The 18,314-nt window shown below is 57.7% G+C and overlaps 1 protein-coding gene across 1 annotated transcript in view; it reads left to right on the top strand.

The window, feature by feature from the left end:
• Positions 1-790: 790 nt before the first annotated feature.
• The window catches only part of AJAP1 (adherens junctions associated protein 1), a 37,542-nt gene continuing 20,018 nt past the window's right edge, over positions 791-18,314 (top strand). The window contains exons 1-2 of the mRNA XM_040084852.2: positions 791-871; positions 16,927-17,606. Coding sequence (XP_039940786.1) covers positions 843-871; positions 16,927-17,606 — 709 coding nt within the window. The 5' untranslated portion in view covers positions 791-842. The remainder of the gene's footprint in view (positions 872-16,926; positions 17,607-18,314) is intronic.

Here is an 18,314-nt window from a genome sequence, read left to right as displayed (position 1 = left end):
CTCGGCCGGCTGGTGGAGCCCGCTGCAGAAGCAGCCGGGCCCGCTCCACCGGGCAGCGGGCCGGGGCTCCCCGGGGCTGCCGAACTGCGGGGGACCCCTGGCCCTGCCCGAAAAGCACGGATCGAACCCGCACTCCCCTGCTGCTCGCTCGGGCTGTACGGGACACCGCGGTCCCGGGGTGCGGAGCTGCTGGGCCAGTGCCCACCGGCGGAGAGGGGGCTTCGCTCTCCGGGGCCGCCGGCGAGCGGCTGCTCGCGGGGTCCGGGGAAAGAAGCTCTCCAGCGGGGGAAACGGCTGCCGGAGTCGGCGTCCCGGGGAGGGACGGGCCGTTCCCCGGCGGGGTCCCGGCTCTGCCCGGCGATCCCCTCGGAGACGGAGACGGAGTCGCAAGCGGGTCTGGGCACGGGTGCCGAGCCGGGTCCAACCCCCGCTCGGCCGCGGCGCGGAGGGGCCGCGCTCCGCCCCCGCCTCCGCCCCGCGCAACTTCCCCGCGCCGCGGCCCCCCGCCCCCGCCCCGCGGGTACGCGCAGAGACGCGAGCGCGCCCAGCCCCGCCGCGCCGAGCCGAGCCGAGCCGAGCCGAGCCGCGCCGAGCCGAGCCCCGGTGAACCGCACCGCGCATGGGGCGCGCAGCCTCCGCGGGCGCGCAGCTGCCCCGCCGGCGCTGAGGGGCCGGAGCACCGGAGCACAGAGCCCCGTCCTCGCCGCCGCCGCCGGGCATGCCCGCCCCGCCGGCCGCCGCCTGCCCCGCCGCTGAGCGCCGCCGCGGGCGCGGGGCGGCGCGCCCGGATGGAGCGCTGAGGCGCTGAGCCCCGCCGGGCCGGGCCGGGCCGAGACGTGACGATGTGGATGCGACGGCTCCCGGGAAGCAGGTAGGACCGGGGAGCGATGGCCCCGCGGAGCAGCGCTTGGGGCATCCCGCCGCCGGGCGCGCTCGGGGAGCGGCGGAGTTAAACCGTCAACTTGGAGCGGGGATTGGGGACAGGAGCGGGATGCGGGATGGGGAGCGGTGTGTGGAGCGGAGCGGGGAGCGCGCGGTGCAGCCGGAGGTTGCCGGCGCCCGAGGAGGCGGCCGGTCCGCGCTCCGCGCGGTGCCGGGCTCTCCCCCCACCCGGTTTCCCCCGCCCCGCTCGCCCGCCCTGCCCAGGAGATGGATCAGCGGTCAGCGTCCCCTCGCCGGCTGCTCGCTCCCCTCTGGCCGCCCCGGAGGGGGCCGACTTGGGGACGGGGCTGGGGAGGCGTCCAGGACGCTGGCAGATGGATGGATAGATGGATGGATGGCTGGATGGATGGATGGACGGATAGATGGATGGATGTGTTTGGGAGATTAATCGAGAATTGCAAAGCAGAGGAGACGGAGGCAAAGTGTTACGTAACACATTTTCATTACCGCTGCGAAGTCATCTGAGCCGAAATCTTGTTATTTCCATGGTGCTGTGGCTGGAAAGCCCTGGCCCCGGCCCCTGCCTGTGTGCAGCCCCGGAGCCCCAGTAGTACCTGGGTTTTGGTGGTTTGAGCCCATCTCGATGGAATCGAGTGAAAGCAGCAGCGGGTTAAACAAGTGAGACCTTAAGGAAAAGTGAAATCCACGCTGTGTTTCGTTCTCCCCAACCCGGTTTTGTATTTGGAAAGTCCTGGGTTTGAGCGGTTGTGTTGGGCAGGGGTCAAACCCCGGACGTCCCTCCACCGAGCGGGACGGTGGTTCCGGCACATCACCTGCTGCTTGGGAGAAGGGTCCCAAGGCGAGGAGTCCCGAGCGGCCACCCCACTCCCGCAGCTCGCAGCAGGGCCTGTGGCCGCTCCCCGGGGAGCAGGACTGGGTGGGCAGGGGAGCTGCGGGGTGAGCGGATGGGTGGGTGTAGCCCCCAGGGCCGGCCCTACCCCACGCAGCACCCCGGGGAGCCCATCAGCCCGCGCCGCCCCCCGCGCCCCTGCGCTCTGGCAGAACATGGCTGCAGCTGGGGGGGCACGGAGGGAGGCAGGCAGGGCCCCCGAATCCACGGACAGCGAGTGGTGATGCGAGAAGCCTTTGTCCGCCACCCGTGGGAATCGCTGGAGGCTTTGTCCCGCTGTCCGGGCTGTGGATGGAGTCCTGGAGGGTGAAACCTGAACTGAGGTTTTGTCTATGCCGAGCAGCTGGGGGAGGCCCTTGGCCTCTCCGTTCCACTCCCGTGCCGCGCCGCATATTCCAGAGGCACGTGGCGAGCCGGCTTCCAAAGCCCCCGGTCGTTGTCCCGTGCCTCTGGCTGGTGCACCCCGCCAGCCCGGGCACACGAGCACCTTCACGCTGCCGCCGGAGATGTCTGTCCATCCGTCAGCCGAGGATGCTGCGTGTGGGAAGGACAGCCTGTGGTGATGTAGTGACCTCAGGAATTCCTCCCGGCGAAAGCACCCGAGGGTTTTCTCAGGGTGCCACGCTTTTGGATTTATTTCGTGTCAGGTGAAAAGCCCAGCGGAGCTTGGAGGGCCGCTTCCCAAGGCTGGCGCGGCAGAAGGCTGTAATCCTGGGAACAGAGGACGCCCTCTGCTTTGTTATTTTTGAGGAGAGTTTAGCAATGGAAACAGGAGCCCTCTGCTTGCTTCTCTCCTCGATTCATTCGCCTTGCGAATTTCTGTGCTGTGCATCCTGGATCCCTAGCACCAGGCGGTCCTTTCTGCCACCTCATCAGCTGCCAGTCCCTCCGTGTTTTATTTTTAATAAGAGATAACTTTACTGCTAACCTTGCCTGCTGCTCTCCCTTCTCTCTTACTCTAATTGCTTCTGGCTTTATTTCTGACATTTCCCATGTCATTTCTCCTCATTTTCTTGAAGACTACTGGAAAAATAGCTCCAGGAGAAGCGGTGGAGCTTCGCAGCGCCCGTTTCACCCCGCGCAGCCTCTGCCTGGAGCGGCTGCCTGCGGCGGGGAGATGGTACCGTGCTGCTCCTTTCAAGTCGGATCCCTTTCGCCCGGGGCGGTGGCAGTGCCTGACCTCGCGGTGAGCTGTGCTCCTCCGCCGGGGAGGGCAGGACCTGTGCAACTGCACTGCCCAGAATTACTCCATCCCCGTGAAGGGGAGCTGCCGCTCCCCGGTTCGGAGCGGGGCTGAGCGAGCAGCGCTGCCCTGAAAGCCCCTGCGAGGTCCCAGGGATGCTCCAGCCCCGCTCTGCTCTCGGCAGGCGTGGGTGCTGTGGGGCAAAATCTGTTCTTTGGGGAGGTGGCGGCGGCTCTGTCACTCCCTGAGTGTGCACAGACATACGTGTGCGTGCACACGCCTGCGTCAGTGCCTGCGCCCGCCTGCGAGGGCACGGCAGCTTTCTGCAGCGTGCCAGGCTTCCAGCGCTGCCGAGGACTTCCCCTCCATAGCTACGAATATAATGTTTTAAACAATATGCCACAGTTTTTACAGCGTTGAGCTCTGGAGTGATTTGCAGTAGGAGTAAAACCACCGTTTGCAATTTCTCGGCGATTGTATAAAACAACTCATTAAAAGCATACATCCCTGCACGTTGGCTCCGTGGAAACTTTATGGGCCTCGTAGTTACTGCCAAAGCAAACATTTTCCATGAATTTCGCTCGTCGGGTTCACACTGTCAAATGTAGATTCAGTCGCTCGTCAAAGATGCAAGCCTTGCAGTCTGGGAAGTAATGAGAGCAGTAAGCAGTGGGAGTTAATGGCCTCCGCTGAGGAGTCCTTACTCATCCTGCATCCACACAGGGGCTGAGCTGGCTGCTCCCGGCTGGATTGATTGCCACAGAAATTCATCTGGTGTCACTGGCTATGATACTTAACAGCCACAATAATGCCCGAATAACCCGTACTTTCATGCAGCGGTTCGTACCTCTGTGCTGGCGGCAATTTCCCAGATGAGGCGAGGGGAGCGGCGCGGGGCTTCGGCGGCCACTTCCCAGAGCGTGAATAATTGTTGTAATAACACCAGAGCCACCGCCTTGTCGTTGTGGTGTTTCCAGCGGCGTGGCAGGAGGGAGCTGTCATGGTGCGGCTGCTTTGCCAGGATGTTTGGGGGCTGCCCCGTGTGGCAGCTGCTGTGCCAGCCCTCGGCAGGCAGGGCACGGGACAGGAGAGCCGCCGGCTCCCGGGGCTGGAGCACCACGGCTTGGCTCTGCCATATCTAATGGTCATCTGCTGGAAAGGAGGAATTGCTAACGTTCCTTCAGAGCCCAGGCTGTAACAGGGAAGAGCAGCCAGGCAGAGGACAGCTCTCCAACTTTGTTCCTACCTTCCCTCACCCAGTCTGGTCCTCAGGCTCTCCCTGCATGCCTTATTTACCTCAGTGTCTGTATGGATACAGGGCAGTGGTGAGCGCTGCGGGCGGCTCCCCAGGGCAGCTCCATGGGGTGTGAATAAACCACAGGACCTCCAGCAGGTCTGAGGTTCATTATGAAAATGTGTGCATGCCTAAGCCTTTAAATATAGCTGATGGGAGAAGGACTGGGAGGAAAGATTACCAAGATTGCTGGAACCTCAGTGTGCTGAGCAGGAGGAGCAGGAGCTGCCCTGCTCTGCGCTGTGGTGTCTGTTGTTTTCCTTGAGGGCTGGTGGCGACCAGCAGTTCAAGCCCAACAGAGTTTGGGTTTGACAGCAACACTCTTCTAGCAGGATAATTCCTGGAGGCTGAGTGTGTTGGGTGGGATCAGTGGATGGTGTGGCATTGTTGGTGCTGTCACCCCCTCCTTTAAAACAAAGCGGTTTTGCTTCTGTCCTCCCTTCCATCTTCCTTCCCTCCCACGTTGGGTGGTGCTCCTGGGCCAAAGCCAGCATCCCAGCACTCACCGTGGGTTATGCAGAGTTGTTCCTGAACCTGCTGCTTGGCCCTTCTTGCGTTGGCTCACTGTTTTCATCAGAGTGATTTTTTTTCACTAAAAGAACTTTAAACTCTGGACCTGAAGTGACTCCTTAAAAATGGAATTTGAGTTGATATGAATATTTCCCGTGGCTCTTCTTACTGGGACTTGCACCTACAGACTTTGATAGCTTATATAATTTCCTGTGATGGAGATGTACTTCATCTAATTTCACTTGGAAATGCATTGATTAAATCAGAACTGCTGAGAGATTTAAACTGAGTCTCAGTGGCCTGAACTTAACCGTGGGAGGTTTACCTGCCTTCATCCTTCAACATTAATTTGGTTTTATGAGGATTCCTTGTGAAATGAGGTTTTGCCTGCTGCTGAATCTCTTCTGCTTTCTGAGTTTATCAGTTGCTTTCTCTGGCCTTGGCGGCTCTGCAAGGCAAAGCTGTGCTGAAGCCTCTGTTCCGTGCAGTGCTGAGCTCCTTCACTGGGGACACGGTGGGGACTCGCGAGCATTTTGGCTCCATCACCCCCCAGCACCCCTTAAACTCTTCCCAAGCTGGAGGCAAAGCTGCCTGTGGTGTGGTGGCAGGGCTGGGTGTTGTGTAGTGCTCACATGGGCTCAGGGAAGCTGGGTGTGATGCTCTGGGAGCAGGTTGGAGACCTGCCCCAAATGCAGCTGTGTGGGAGTGTCCTCCCATCAGTGCTGAGAGATTTGGTATTTATGGTCCCAAGCAACACTGAGAAAAGGAGAAACAACCCAGCTTGGCTGGAGGTGGATGAGCAGCTCCATGGAGATGAGCAGGGGTGGGGTCAGCGGGCGCTGGGTGCCCGAGGCAGGAGGCCAAAGCACCCACTGGGACTTGCCTGAGGATTTATAAAAATAAATAAAGCCAGTCATTCACAAAGTGCTCATTTCCAACTCCGATCTGCAAAATGTCTCCTTGTGACTTGGAAATGATGCGTAGGCAGGAGATACGCTTTGACATGCGACGATTTTTGTTGAAGTTTGCTCTGAAGGTCTTTCTCGGCAGCTCAGCTTTCCTGGCAGTGCTGGAGCATCCCAGGGGCACTGTGTCCCTGCTGCCAGTGGCTGATGTGTCCCCACGAGCCAGAGCCATTGGGAGCAGAAGCTGTTCCCTGGCACAGCGTCTCTGTGGGTATGGGAAGAACTCTTCAGCCCCTGCTGCAGAAGCTGGCAGGGAGGAGAAGCAGCGTCTTGGCTGCAGAGCTGCTCCAGACCCTGGCTGAAGCATCCATGGGATGAGGTTTAGCTGTGGCGAGGTGGGAGCGGTGAAGCTTTGCTGGCCTGGCTGCAATGCCAGCACTGCCAGCTCCACTGACTTCCAAATAAAGGCTGAGCAGAAGCTGCTTCAAAAACAACCCGTAGCCTGGGAGCGGCGAGGCGCTTCCTTCAAGAGGCAAGTCTGGATGCTCGAGGTGGAAAACCTGGAGCTCACCAGGGGCACGTGCCCTAGTAGAAGAGAAGCGTGGAGATGGGGACGTGCTGGTGCAGGTGTGACCGTGTGCTGCAGGACACCAGCAGCACAGCACATGCCGCATGAGGGACCGTGCTGTGCCACACAGGAGAGTGGCTTTGTGGCTTTCAGCTACAGCTTGGTGAGAATTGATGGCTCCTGTCCATGAAGGTATTGGCCTTGCCTCTTCTGCAGCATCCTGGGATGTTCAGGAGAAACTCCAGCTGTGTTTTACAGCCCTGTAGATGGGGTACGTGGCTGTGTGGTGCCAGCTGAGGAGCTGTGTAGAGCTGCTGTGCTCAGCATGGGAAGGCTGGGGACTCGCTGCTCAGCAGCAGCGTTCGAGGCGCCGGTGAGAGCAAACGCCGCTAATTGATGTTGCCACTTGACTGCACGCCATTCAGGTTGAAGATTGTGACAAGGTCGGGGGCAGCCCACGTTGTCCCCCCTGGGAATTGCCTGCCTAGCAAGCGCCAGCACACGCGGCTTCCTCAGGGACGAGTTCCGTAATTGCCTGAGTCCCGTGCGTGACCCCGGCCCTGCTCCCGGAGCCTGCGATAGCATCTCTGCTCCCTTTGCAGGACTCGAGTAATGAAGCATCAGTTAATTGACATGGACGAGGACATCCACTTAAGGACCCACCGGAACGTGGGTGATGAATGCCAGGAGATGAAGCCACGCATCCCGCCGGGAGCGTGGTTGGCTCTGCCTCTTCCCGGCCAGAGCCAAAGCTTGGCTGAGTCCGCAGCGGCAGGGCGTTTATGTAGGGAAAGTGTGACCGTTCCGGATGCTGGCAAGTGTTATTTTAGAAAGAGCTCCCAAAATGAATCAACCTTTTTTTCTATAAGTATCTGTCATTCATGGATTTTCTTACAAAGTTTTTCATGGAGAGGATGAGTTATTCGTCTTCTTGTTTGTTGTCATTGTAAGAGGCTCTGCTTTAGCATCATCTGACATGACACGCTCAGGACTTACTCTGGGTTCCTGTCAAAGTGACATATTCTGTGGCAAAATCAATTTTGCTAATTTTGATGGATGAGGATGGAAGTAAGGCTGCTGGCACAGGTGCCTTTGAAGGAAGTTGAGATGCTGAGGGATGCAGGAGGTCATCCCCTGCTGCCAATCCGTGGGAGAAAATGCTGCAAAAGTTTAATCTCTTCTGCAAAAAGGATTATTATTTGTTTGTTTGTTTGTTTTAATGAGATGCAGAGCACAGTGATCCCTGACACGCTGGCAGTTGGGATCTGAGGGGCTGTGCCCCCAATGGCACAGTGTTCTTGAGGTCCTGGAGGTAAACCCTCATCATCACTTCGATCCATCAGGATTTTGCCATGGCTGCAGTGGGAGAGCCTGTGAGCTGCCTGGTTGCTGTATGCGCAGTGAGATGGCTGTGGCGGGGAGAAAGGCTCTTCATGGAAAAGAAATTGCTTGGTGCTAAAAGGGATTTAAAACTCTCTGTGACAGGATCAAGAGTCTTTGCCCTGGAGTTCATTCCCGCTGCCTTTGCTTTCTATTTTAGCTTGGCTTTTTCATCGTCTTTTTGGGCTGTTCTTTCTCCATGCTGCGGGTCACGCTGACTCTTCTCTGGCAGCGGGTTGTCCCTGTGGTGGGGCTGGGCAGAGGCAGTGCAGTCTCAGGAGCCAGGGGAGCGGGGAGCTCCCCAGGACCACCAGCCAGAGCCTTGGCTGGGCAATGCAGTGCCCTGCACTGAGCTCCCAGTTCCTGGGCCTTGGCTTTCTCCAGGCTTCCCTACTGACGATTCTCACCTTCAAAGGGAGCTCTGCTGCTCCATTTTTTCCTATTGTATTTCTTGCTCCATAAAAGCCATCTGTTCCTCTTTCTGCTTTCAGAGTCTTCATTCCTCTCATCTTCTCCATTTCTGTTAGAGTTTATGGAGCTTTTGAAATTATTGACGTGTTCCCTGTGTTCATTCCTGAGGATGGCTGCTGAGGTTTCCGGGCAGGCTGTGCATTGCTGGGCTGCCGGGGACTTCCCAGGAGAAAGAAAGGTTTGGATCTCAGTCACTGCAGGGCGAATTGAGAGCAGCTCCACCCGGAGACTGTGATGCTGGAGTGCAGACCAGACTCAGTTGGATTTCCCTGTGTGGGCATCCAGCCTTTGCTATGGGGAAGGGTTGGCTGGGCCCTGTGCTGGTCATCCACACGCTTCCAGTGCTTCTCTTTGCTCCTGGGAAGGCGGAGCACTTTGGGGGGTCATCATTTAAAATCCCATTATGAGTTATTTTCTCCCTGGGCGTGTTCCAAGGTTGGAGGTGTTTCCCGTTGATACCACAGTGGGTTCTGATGCGCGGCTCCCGCGAAGACACATTATTTTAAAAAGACACCACAGACCTCTTTTAATTGTTTTGCTTTAAAGCTTGTTAAGCTGCTACTTTAGATGTACTGAGCCTACTTTTTTTTTTTTTTTTTAAGATCAAAGCATTTCCTGCATTCATTGTAATGACACACTTGAGCACATTCATTTAGAAAATACGATCAGTGCTGGGTTATCTATCTGGAAAGCAGTGGGGTTAAAGGGCAGCATAAGCCATAGCTTCATGCCATGGTTTTCCTCTCTGTAGGTCCTTCAGAGCTGAGGGCTGGGTTTGCTTAGCTGCTGTCTCTCGGAATAACTTTGTGGGTATGTATTCAGAGGAACAAGACGCCTCATAAGGCTCCAGCTCTGGTCTGGGATCTGACAGGACTATTGCCATCCCAGTGGGGAGAGCCTGGCTTCTGCCATGCCATCCATTCCCATCCATTCCCATCCCATCCCATCCCACGGCACGGAGCACTGCATCCTGCTTGGACACGCCAAAGCAGTCCTTTTATCCAAGGGGGAGGCCTGCAGTTGATCGTCCAGGAGTTAGACATGTGGCAACAGAAGAAAATTCATGAGCAAAGCGGAGAAGTCTGTGGGGAAATGCGCTGTCCTGCCTGCGCCTGTGCCCACAGCAGGGAGCCGCTCAGCTCAGCCGCTGGCCTTATTTATTGCAGGCAGCATTAACTAACACCAGGGATGATCTCTAAGCTCTGGTTTTAACGTGCTGCTGCGTATGTTGCAGTCCTGTTCCCTCAGCAGACTGATTTTGGTACGTGGGGGAGTGTTTTCCGCTGCTGTGATGGGGATGGGAGAAGGCAGCACCATCTCGTGTGCCAGGACCTCCTCGGTCGCCGTCAGCATGTAAAGCCTGGGCAGCGATCCTGTGGTGTGCGTGAGGAGGTGGAATACACGAGGAGGTTTAGGTAGAAGCTGAAATGAGAGGGGGGAAAGCCCTGATTTCCTTTGGTTTATGGATTGCTTTTAATATCAGCAAGAGCAGAGCTTGAGACTGGCTCTTCAACAAGATTTTGGTGGATCTGGAAATCTGAAACTTCCCAGCAAGTTGTGTCTGAGCTGGAGCTCTTGCTGCTGCCTGGTCCCCAGCGCTGGTGCAGAACTCGAGGGGGGGGACCAGTGGGGTAAGTTGGCGACAGGTGCCAGTTTGGGCTGGAAAGCCAGTGCTCACAAACCCCCTTTATCCGGGAGGGACAAAAGCTGAGTGTTATCGCTGCTGGGTTGATGAAACACCCCACTGTCCGGCCCTGCCACGCTAAATGCACGCAGTGTTTGCTGGCTGGGGCGGCCGAGCGGCGGTGGGGGAAGCGACAGCCGTGCTGTGCCCGCTGAGGGGGATGCTCCAGCAGTACCCACACTGTGTGTGCTGGGAGGGATGGTCCAGTGGTACCCACACTGGTTTTGCGGGAAAGGATGCTCCAGCAGTACCCACACTGTGTGCGCTGGGAGGGATGGTCCAGTGATACCCACACGGTGTTTGCTGGGAGGTGTACTCTGGTGGTACTCACATTGTGTGTGCTGAGGGGAGTGCTCTGGCGGTACCCAGGCTGTGCCTATTACAGGGGATGCTCCAGTGGTATCCAAGCTATTCCCACTGTGGGGAATGCTCAAGCAGTACCGAGGCTGCGCTGCTGGGGGAAGATATTCCAGAGGTACTTGGCCCATGCCCACTGGGAGGGATGCTCCAGGGACACCCACACTCTGCCTTGCCAGGAGGGATGCTCCAGCAGCACCTGGGATGAAGGGCCTGAGCTTGCCACTGTGTTGACCCCCTTGGGGAGCACTGGAGGCAGTTCATCCCCTGGTTTGGCTGGGACCTGTCTCGCCACGCTGGCAGATGAACCTGCAGCATTCTGTCTTCACAGGGGAGCCAGACTGGGCTCAGAACTCCTGCTGCCAGAGTGGTGACAGGTAAACTGCCAAGCACTGGACTTGCACAGAAATTTGCAAGAGACATGTTTCTGTCTGAAGATGCATGCAAACTTCTGGGCTTCCCACCCTGGCACTTCTCAAATCCTGTCGGAAACACTCCCTGAAGACCAGGGAAAACTCTCTCAAGCAGCCTCTGCCCTCTCTTGAGCAAGCTAAGCAGGATTGACCATAATGGGCAGTGTTGGCCAGATCGCTGTGTTAGCTCTCACACCCATCCTCAGGCTGGCTGGAGGCACTGGGCCTTTTGTCCTGTCAGTGTCTTTAATATATTTGAAAATGGGAACTTAACTTGAAACTCATGGTTAAAGATTGGCTCAACTTGGGCAGCAGCTAGGCGCAGCTCTTGCCTTCACAGTGTTGCCACATGTGCCTGCCCTCTGCCTGCTCCCTTTTACTCTTCCCCACATTGCTCTGCCATGAGCAATGAGTCTGGGTCTGATCCTGACTCTTCCCGTGCTGTGGCTGTGGGATGCACCTGAGAGGTCCTGCGCTGGTGGGCTCCAGCACCAGCCCCAGGTGCCTGCACTGGGGCTTTGCCCTTCCTCTGCCTCCGGCGAAGGACGGGCCTGGAGGCGAGAGCAGCCGGGGCCGCGCGCTGCGGAGCCAAAGCTGTGCGCTGCCGGTGTTGGCAGGGGCTGCACCTCCCGCATCAGCACATTGGCTGATGGTACCGCTGGGTATTAATTATGCCTTCCGCACTCGCGGCTATTCAAATGGTAAAATTGTTTATTTGCAGCTGGGTGAGCTCAAGGCGGAGGCAGAAGAGCGAGTGGCTCCCCCCTGCCACGGCTGCCCTCCTGCCCCTCTCTCGCCACTCCCCAGGCGCAGCCAGGGATGGATCCAGCTGCCTCCACCTTGGCATTTCCAGCCTGGGGGGACCCGTGGCTTCCCAGCCCCACCCAACCCCTTTCTGCCCCCTTTTCCCAGGGAAGTGGGTGTTTGCTGTCTGCCTGGCCGCAGCAGCGTGGCGGGGAGGATTCAACCTATTTCACCCTCTGCTGATTTCCCTCCATGATAAATCCCATCCCCTCCGCTGCGGGAAGCGGCGTCAGTTTAATTACTTGTGGGGAGAAGGGGGCAGCGGAGGAACTTAGGACTTGTTTTAAATATCACTTTTATTAGCAGGTAATCCTGAAGCTCAGGACTGTAATATAGATAGGTAGTGATGTGGCACATTTAATTTACTTAGGTGCTACTGTGTGTCAGCCTTTGTGCCTTAAGTCCCAGTCCTGGCTTTAAAGAGCTTGGCAGCCATATTTTCACAAATTTATAATTATCTGGGAAGAAGTTGGGGCTACAGATGGCATGGTGGCTTGCATGTTTCTGGTTCCCATTGGGTCTGGGGTGAGAAAAACTCAACCCGCAGCAGAACGTGGCTCAGGAGAGAAATCTCCATGGTGCTGCTGATTCCTGGGATGTGGGGTGGGACACAGTGGACGTCATATGGGAGTGGTCCACAAGGTCACCTGCTGATCCTATGTCATAACTCTCCACGTGCCTTCTGGCACTCATCCACGCCGCCCACATGCGGGATCGCTCATCTCCCCTCCCCACAGCCCTGGGGAGAGTCCCGGCCCAGCCCAGAGTGCAGAATGGCGATGCTCCATTTCCATGGTGATGGTTGGTAGTGTGACAACAAAGGACAGTCGCTGCACTGCAGGGATCATCACACAGGACAGCGGGACAGAGAGGAGAGGAGAGCGGCTGCGGCGGCGGCTGCAGTCCCCACCTCAGCCAGGACATGCAATCGCGGGCCAAGTATCTGCCACTGAAGTTTTCCCCTCTTCTTCCTGCTCCAGTGTGAAAGTCACCCGCTGGGATGCAGCGGCCTCGTTCTATTCCGTATGGAGCCAGTGAGTTCCTGCACGTACTCTCATAACCTGCCCCGCTCCGAATGCCTTTGTAGGACACGCAGCTTTTCCTAGAGCGTGGTGCCTGCTCTCCTGCCTTGTCTTGCCTGGGTCAAGGATATATCACCCCAACTCTCTGACCACGGCTCCTGCTCCAGGAGATTTCTCTCCCTGCCTCGCTTTGTGTTCGGAGATATGAAAGCCTCTGAGTTTGTAAATCACCCCAACAAGGACATAACCTTGATTCCCCGTGCAATACCGATAGATTACCTAACAGGAGGCATGAAATGGAAGAATGGCTCCATTTGTATAATTCTGCATTAAAAATCAGCCTATTCTACAGTTAATGCTCCTGTGAAGTGTCTCCACAGGCACGGGAGAAAGGGGCTGATGCTGGAGAGCAAAAAAGGACCTTATGAAAGGGACTGCACTCAAGTGAGCCTTTGAGGCTTTGGAGAAGTGGGTTAGTGCTGTCGGGTGGTGTTTTGATGATTGTCAGAGCTGTGATCCCAGTTAATTTTCAGACACATTAACAGAGACAGGGGGTTCTGGGAGCGCAGCGGGCGCACCGGATCAATCCATGTCCTGTCTGCAGTATCAGGGTTGCCTGAGGTCCTGCCGCCCCTGAGGGTTCCCAGGCCCTGGGGCAGGGGTTGTTCTGTCCCGCTCCATGCTGGATGCTCCTGCTTTCCCTCTCTGCACGTGGGGGTTGGTACCATGTGCACAGTGGTGGGAGCAGCCAAGTTCCACGGCAGCCTGTTCCCCACTGCCGAGGACCGCGGTGAGCTCACATCCTCCAGCATCCTTGAAATTAATCTCTCTCTCAAGTGCCAACTGTCCTCCTCTTCAAAGCACACGGCTGCACCTGGAATGATTCAGGAAGGGGTTTCACACAGGGGAGGACTCTGAAAGTTTTGTTGGGTGCGGAGGCTGTGGTGGCTCCAGTGCAACACCCACTCTTCCATCGCCTTTGGAACCAGGACGGGCTTGGATGGGCTCAGGAAATAGTCCCGGAATGTCTGGTGTGCCTGATCCATGTCATTAGCCCAGCAGTTTCCTTGAAATCTGCTCTCATGCTTCCTGCAGGTAAATATTTGCAGGAGTTCCATTTCCTGTGTGCCGCCTCTCCATCCATGGAGCCAAGGGAGCGGATTTGTGGCTGGTGGGAGCCGAGGCCTGGGATGAGGAGATCAAGGACAGGATTTCATTTTCTCAAATACATCCGCTCCACATTTCTTTATCTAACCCAGTTTCAGAGTTTTATTGAGTTTTTCCTGGAGTTCGAACAGTATTTTGGGATAATGTTCCCATTCACCTTCAAGATGGGAAAAGAAGTAATGTGAAAATTGCCCACGCTCCTCAAATTTCTTTGCAAAATAGGTTGTGTGTGCTTGTAGGGGGGTGAGGAATAACCAAAGCCCTGCTTCCCGAGTGAGAAGCGTAACCATGGCCCTGCCTGATGCATCCCTCTGGCCCACGTGTACCTCCAGCCAGGGCTGTCTCCACGCCCCCAACCCGAGGCAGATGGATGCAATGTGTGGGTCTGCACGATGTGTTCCCTTCCTTATGCCAGAGCCCCTCTTTGGGCGCATTTAGGGAGTTATCCCATGCGCTGGGAGCAGCACAGGGTCCTCTGCCCCCGCTCTGCTGTCCCTGAGGAGCAGCTCCTGCCGTTGGAGAGGCGTTTGAGCTGTTTGATGTCTCGGCAAAGCAGGAACGCCCTCCCGGCCTCTGAGCAGCGGTGACTTTGTGCTCGCTCTCCCGAGGGGCGCTCGGTGCTCTCCTGCCTGCTCGGGTGACAGGGAAGCGGAGGCGCGGGGACTCCCGGGGCGCTGTGCCGGGTCGTGCTGTGCCAGCCGCAGCGGGCTCTCCTGGGACAGCCCAGGTTTTCTGGGGCAAGGACAAGGTGGCAGGAGATGTATCCCCCGCTCCCTGGGTGTCCTTCGGGACGTGTCACTCTCGCTGCCAGCCTTGGCAGGGTGCTGCTGTGGGACGGGGGTGGCAGGGGAGGCCCGGGTGGTCCTGCCTCTGGCCGCGCCGCGCGATGCCGCATCCATCCCCGCCGCCGCGCCGGGCACATCACGCTGCGTTGCCAGGACAACGGCAACTCCTACACGCTGCTATTTATTCTGAAGGACACTTGCTCTTATCTGTTGTTGCAAAGCCCTCAGAAGATCGCACGCCGCGCAAAATTCCTCCGAGGTAACCGGACTCGCCGATTCTCTCCTGGAGACGTGGCAGCCAGCGTGGTGGCAAGGAGGACACCCCTGGGGTGACAGCCCCTTGGGTGGCATCGCTTGACGGGACGTTGGTGGGAGGGTGACCCAAGCTGTCCTCGGGATCTGCCCCACCTGGGTGTCCCTTGCTGTGTCCATCCCCATCCCAGAGCCTCAGGAGTGAGGGACACTCTGGTGCTGGGTGTCACCGGCGCTGCCTGGGCCTGCTGGGACACAGCATTCCAGCACGACCCAGGGGAAGGCAAGGGTTGGATGTTGCCTCTGCCCACACATCCTCCTGATGCTCCAGGGTGCTGCAGCCATGCCAGGCAGGTTCTGCAGGAGCAAGCCCCTGCAAGTTCGTGCTGCCATCGCTGCAGCCTGAAATGTCACAAGGAGACAGGAGGAGGTGGAAGCAGGGGGGAATATCTCTTTATCCTGTGAGCGGCCAATCCCAAGCACCAAGGACCAGCATTTTGTCTTTCAGAAGTTTTCAGGCAGTGGCTGGGATGCAGCCAGCACCAAGTTTGGGCTGGGCACATCTTCCCTTGCTCTGTTCAGCAGCTGTTCATAAAAGCTCTGAGTGTGAACAACACAGAGAGCTGGGAAGGGGGATGAGATCTGGGGGTGGGCACAGATGGTGTGAGGGGTGGCACCTGGGGTGAGTGGCACATCAGGAGATGCCCAGCACCTTTCCTTCCTTGCAAGGAGACGTTTCAGATGATGTTGGGGAGTTGGGCAGAGGCTGAAATCAAGCCTGACACGCCACAGGAGTGATCCTGAGTGCTGCAAAGGTGAGTCCGTGCTTGATGATCCGGTTGGAGCGTGAGCTTGTGGCTCCTCACCAGTGGAAGCACGGCATTGCCTACAGCACGTGGGGCACACTCTTCGTGCTGCCACCACTCTGTCGGCCTCTAAAAAAACCCACCACCACCACCACAGTTTGGGTGGTTTGTGGATTTTTGAAGCCTTGAAATCCTTCCTCCCCCAGCCTGAACTATTTTGGTTTCTGTTGTCTGTTTCTGGCTCTTCCCTTTCTCCTTCTGCTCTCTTTCCTTGCGTTGCCTTCTCCCTCCCCAAAATAAATGTTGTTACGCTTTGAAAAAATACCCAATTAGGAAAAAAGCAGAGATCCTCTGAGCAGAAAAAGCCTGTGCCTGGGAGTATCCAGGTCAGCTCCTTTAGCTTCGCTTGCTCACGCACAGAGGGAGTGTACAAATGCTTCTGTCAACCAGATGCACATTCTGTCGTGCTCCCAAGGACTGTGCGGCGCCGCTGCAGAGGATTAGCCCGTTTAGCCATGTAAAGCTCTCATTAACTCCTGCTGAGTTCGACAAAAGTCTTTCTCGTGTAAAAGCTGAGTAAAATGGAGTAAAGATTTTTGGGCTCTGGCCTAATGATTTTTTTTTTTTCCAGGGTGGTGGGGGAAAAAAAACAAAAAACAAAAATTAGCCTATCAGATATTTTCTTGCCGCCTTACATCACGGAGCAGCATCGTAGAGGAGACGTGAGGGCAGAGCAGAGCCTTGGTGCGGTGCCACTGGGGAAGGGAGAGGGCTATGACGTGATGTGACGGTGACATGAAAGCAAAATTGTAACTGCTGAAGCTGCCAGCAGCTCAGGGGTGTTCCAGCTGCTCTGTGGCAGAAAGGGCAGCAAAAGGGGCTGCTCCTCCTGCCCTCCCTGTGCTGCAGGGTCATGTTCACCTTGGGTGCCCCACGCCGTGGGAGGGGATGTGCCGTGTTCCGTGGAAGGATGTTCTGCCATAGTGGGAGATGGGCTACACGTGCGAACACAAGAGCCCACGGACCGGTCTGCTCCAGCCCTTTGAGGGATTCATCATGCTGCCTGTGGGCTTGGGAAGCAAGGGATGGGCTCTCTGATACCCCTGCATCTCAGTGTCCCTGGAGTGAAAGCTTGTCCTGCTGGAGCTCTGCTGTGCCATCTGCTTCGGATAATTCACCCAGAAGGGCTGAGTTTGGGCAGAGCAGGCACTGGCTGCTCCTCCAGGGTGTTGCCTGATAAAACCCATCCTCAGGTCATCCCCAATGTTCCCAGACCAACTGAAAAGTCACAGCTGTGAATGGGGATCCTCAGCCTGTCATGTTGGTGGTGGTAGTTTTCAGGGGGAGGGGTGCAGCGTGCCCTAGGATGCCATTTTGGGGGACTCTGGCTGGAGAACCAGGGAGGACAATGACACCCGTGGAGCTGAGGGATGTTTTGGGTGTCTGGGCTCAGAGATCTCGCGTGTGCCATACTGAGACGGAGAGCGGGGTTGCCCCGCTGCCCTTTCTAACACCATCCCTGTCTGTCCACAGGTCAGGTTGCCCGCTCGGAAGCCATGCTTGGATTTTAATAGCCATGTTCCACCTAGCCATGGACCTTGCCAGCTGCCAGCCCCCAGCCACCGGCACCGCGGGGAGGCTCTCGCCGCGGCCGGCGCTCCGGCACAGACTGTCCCGCGGCTCGCTGTGGGGCACGGGGAGCGAGGAGGAGCTCCAACGCCCCGGCCCTCCCTGGACCTGCGCCCCCGTGCCCCCCCTGCAGAGACCCCGCTCCCGCCGGCCGCCCCCCGCCGCCCCGCTGCCCTCCGGCCGCCCCCTGCGCCGGCCGCGCTCCCGGAGGGGCCGGCGGCACCTGCGCGGCCGCGGCTTCGCCCCGCGGGACGGGCGGCCCACGGCGCTGCCCGAGGTCATCGTCTGGGGCCCCACGGGCGAGGAGGACTCGCTGGAGAGCAGCACGCTGCCCGGCGCCTTCGCCGCCACCACCACCACCACCGCCGCCACCGCCGCCGCCACCACCGCCACCACCGCCGCCGCCGCCACCTCTGTCCCGGCCGCCACGCAGCCCCGGGAGCCTCCCAGCACCGCGGCTCCCGCAGCCGGCGGGGACGCGCCCCGCGGCAGCCCCGGCCGCAGCAGCACCGCCGAGCCGGCCGCCGGACACAGCAGCGGAGGCAAGGATGCTCGCCCGCCCCGTGGGCTGGGAGACAGCGCAGGTAGGGTGTGCCGGGGGACGGGGAGGTGGCGGGGACATCAGGAGGGCTGGCGGGTCACGGAGCAGAGCGTTCACCGCGGGACGAGTGTCCCGGCGGCAGCGCTGCCTGGGACAGGGGTTAGTGTGACATTAAACAAGCGCTCGGAGGAGAACGGCGGCGCTGATTATCGCTTTTATCCGAGGCGTTTTCCAGCCGCTTGCTGTGTTTTCCCATTACGGTCTCCATCCACAGCCCATCTCCCGTAATCGCGCTGAGCGCCGCTCTCGGCACAGCAATGCCTTCCCCCAGCGCTGGCTGCTGCGTGGACATGGATGGGAAAGCTGCTTCCCATTTATTGCAAATTATATTTGTTATTGCTGATATTAAACCGTGGGATACCGGTGGATAGTTTACAGAATTTACTCACTGTGCATCAACTGCTTTGAGCCCACTACGATTTTCTAGTCGAAATGAAAAGGCATTTTATGGCCTAATCTTAATCCCAATTAATTTATCCAGCCTGCCCTGCTTGGCAGGAAGAAACAATGCAACCAGGATGTTGTTCCTGACTTAAAAGAGTTATTTATAGCCGAAAAATAACTCCCAGCCTACACACCTTTCACAAAATGCTGGAACTGGCTGGATAGATCAGCAAGGGAGTATCGATAAGGGCAGCGGTTTTGCTGCTCTCTGCATGGTGAGAAGCATCAGCCTGGTCTCCCCAGACCA

Source organism: Hirundo rustica, chromosome 22 (assembly GCF_015227805.2).
Source record: "Hirundo rustica isolate bHirRus1 chromosome 22, bHirRus1.pri.v3, whole genome shotgun sequence".
NCBI lineage: Eukaryota > Metazoa > Chordata > Aves > Passeriformes > Hirundinidae > Hirundo > Hirundo rustica.
The sequence above is the reverse complement of the archived record's forward strand: the minus strand, read 5'-3'. Positions and strand labels throughout refer to the sequence as shown.